This window comes from Gavialis gangeticus, unplaced genomic scaffold (genome assembly GCF_001723915.1).
Source record: "Gavialis gangeticus isolate Ggan-Ray unplaced genomic scaffold, GavGan_comp1, whole genome shotgun sequence".
Classification (NCBI taxonomy): domain Eukaryota; kingdom Metazoa; phylum Chordata; order Crocodylia; family Gavialidae; genus Gavialis; species Gavialis gangeticus.
Window position 1 is genome coordinate 1,469,858 of NW_017728959.1, and position 2,587 is coordinate 1,472,444.

General features: G+C 53.3%; 1 protein-coding gene across 1 annotated transcript in view; it reads right to left on the bottom strand.

Annotated features, from left to right (window-relative positions):
• GABBR1 (gamma-aminobutyric acid type B receptor subunit 1) overlaps positions 1-2,587 on the bottom strand; it is a 37,622-nt gene continuing 35,035 nt past the window's right edge. Inside the window, exons 21-22 of the mRNA XM_019508340.1 lie at positions 1,808-1,951; positions 1-1,475 (exon numbers count right to left, since the gene is read on the bottom strand). Coding sequence (XP_019363885.1) covers positions 1,227-1,475; positions 1,808-1,951 — 393 coding nt within the window. The 3' untranslated portion in view covers positions 1-1,226. The remainder of the gene's footprint in view (positions 1,476-1,807; positions 1,952-2,587) is intronic.

The window sequence follows — 2,587 nt, forward strand, 5'->3', positions numbered from 1 at the left end:
TATGAGAATAACCAGATCCAGTTGTTGACTAAAGTGCAACTGTACATATAAGAAACCAGATCTGGTTGTACACAACAGTCTGAGAGTACATGACAGTAACCAGACCAGAATGTGCACTATGACCACACATATACAATAACCAACCCTGGTTCTGGGGTACAGTCTGACTGTACCAACAGGTAACCAGAGCTGGTTGTGCACTACATTTTGATTGTACATACAAATAATCAGAAACAGTTGTGCACTACAGCCTGACTGCACTCAACAGTAATCAGAGTTTGGCGTGTGCTAGTCTGACCGTACATATGAGCAATCAGAGCCTGTTGTGCACTACAGTATGAAAAAATGCATTACAGTAACCAGACCCAGGTGTGCAATTCAATTTGATTGTACATGCTGGTAACCAGAATTGGTTGTGCACTACAGTCTGAAAGTACATTGCAGTAACCAGACCTGCGTGTGCAATACAATTTGATTGTACATACAAATAAGCAGTCAGTTGTGCGCTACAGGCTGACCATACTTCTGAGTATCTAGACCCAGCTGTACACTACAGCCTGACAGTACATTACAGTAACCATAGCCAGCTGTGCACTACACAGCTGTACAAATGACCAGATCTGGTGGTGTGCTATAGGCTGACTGTACTTACGAATAACCAGACCTGATCGTAGGCTACAATAACACCATACATACAAAGAGCTAAATCTGGGTGCGCAACACACCTTGATTGCGTGTACCAGTAACTGGATCTGGCTGTTCACAACACAGTGACTGTACGTAGAAGGCAATCAGGTCTGACGGTGTGCTACAGCGTGACTGGACACCCAGCACAAGAACACGAGCAACACCGGTGTATTTTCCCTTCTCCATTCACCCCCTGCATCTGGGTTCTGAGCAGCTGACCCTGTCCCATCTGATGCTGCCCCTTCTGGCCCCCACCCACACCGGCTGACAGACACTCAAATGATGCTAAGCCAGGGCATACCCCAGACTCTATGGCCCTGGTACCTGCTCCATGGAGAGCCAATGCTAGCCCCTGGATCCCAGACACTGAGGGGCGTGGGGCAGACGGATGGACCGACGGACAGAGACAGCAATATTTTACAAAGATTAGAGATGTGGTTAAAAAAGAAGAGCCCCCCTGAGCTCTGCCCCCTTCTTGTACCCTGCCCCCTGCCCTGTCCCCAACCCCTACCCTAGCCCTGTCCCCAGCCACATGGCAGTCATTTGTAGAGCAGGTGGACGCGGCTGCCATCGCAGTTGCTGCGCCCCAGCTTGTCGGCCTGCTCAGAGACGAGACAGCGCACCAGGGGCAGGCTGGGCTGGTAGAGGGTGGGCATGGTGCCTGACGCATTGGCAAAGTGGTTGTCAGCAGCACAGCTGTCCCGGGAGGGGTTGGAGGAGCGGCGCCGTGAGCGCAGCTGCTGGCGGTCATGCAGTTGCTGGCGCAGCTCCGAGACCCGCTCCTCTTTCTGTCAGGGAGAGAAGAGATGGGGCTGACGTGAGCAAGGGGTGTGGAAGGTGTGGGGGGAGGCTCACAGGTTGCCTTGGGCTCTAACCCCCCTGGCCCCAGCCCCAGCCCTCAATTACTGATGGGCATGGAGGGGGAAACTACCCCATGAGGCTCTGACTCCACACCCCAACTTTGCACCCCAGTGTCATAAGGACTTGTACGGGTCGGGGGCACTTCCCACCACCCCATGGGGTCTATTAGCCCTCCTTTGGGGGTTGCTTCCTCCACCTTCCTCTGTGCACCCCCAAGGTCACAGCAGCTGACATGGGGATAGAGAGGGTCCTCCCTCACCTCAGCAATGATTTTCTCCAGCTCCCTGTTCTCCTTTTCTAGCAGCCGGGACTTCTCCTCTTCGTTGTTGTTGGTGGATGAGCCAGTCTTCATGGTGTCCTGCTGCTCTGACTGCCATTCCCCTCGGGTGATGAGACGCCGCATCTGCAACAAGTGTCCCCGCTGACTGTCAGAAGCAACACCCCAGTTCTTCACCTAGTCACAGACCTCCCATAGCCCTTGGCAACCGTCAGATACAACACCCCATAGCTACCCAAGGAACACCCCATTATCCTCACTATCAAAGACAACACACCAACAGTGCATCTACAACCCTGAGACCCTCCAGCCATGTCCCTGCTGACTGTCAGAGGCAACACCCCTAAATGCCACTTGGAAAACACACTCCACAGCCTTCCTTTTGACCAGTGGTTCCCAAGCTTTTTTTCCCACGACCTGCTGCTGGGAGCAGAGTGCAGTGGTGGCAGCAGCAGCGATGGCCTGGGAGTAGGGGAGCTCCCAGCATGTGGCATGGCTTGTCCTTTGTGTGTGGTACCACTGGCACTGCCTCTGCGACCCTCATTTGGGTCATGATCTGAGGTTGGGAATGACTGCTTTTGACTGTCAAAGGCAAGACTCCAATCCCTTAGCCAAGGACAACCCTGCCTCAGACAGGGGGTCAGATTAGATGAGCTCTGGAGGTCCCTTCCAGACCAACTGATTCATAGATTCATAGAAGTAGGGTTGGAAGGGACCTTGTAGATCATCAGGTCTGACCCCCTGCCCTGGGCAGGAGAGAAA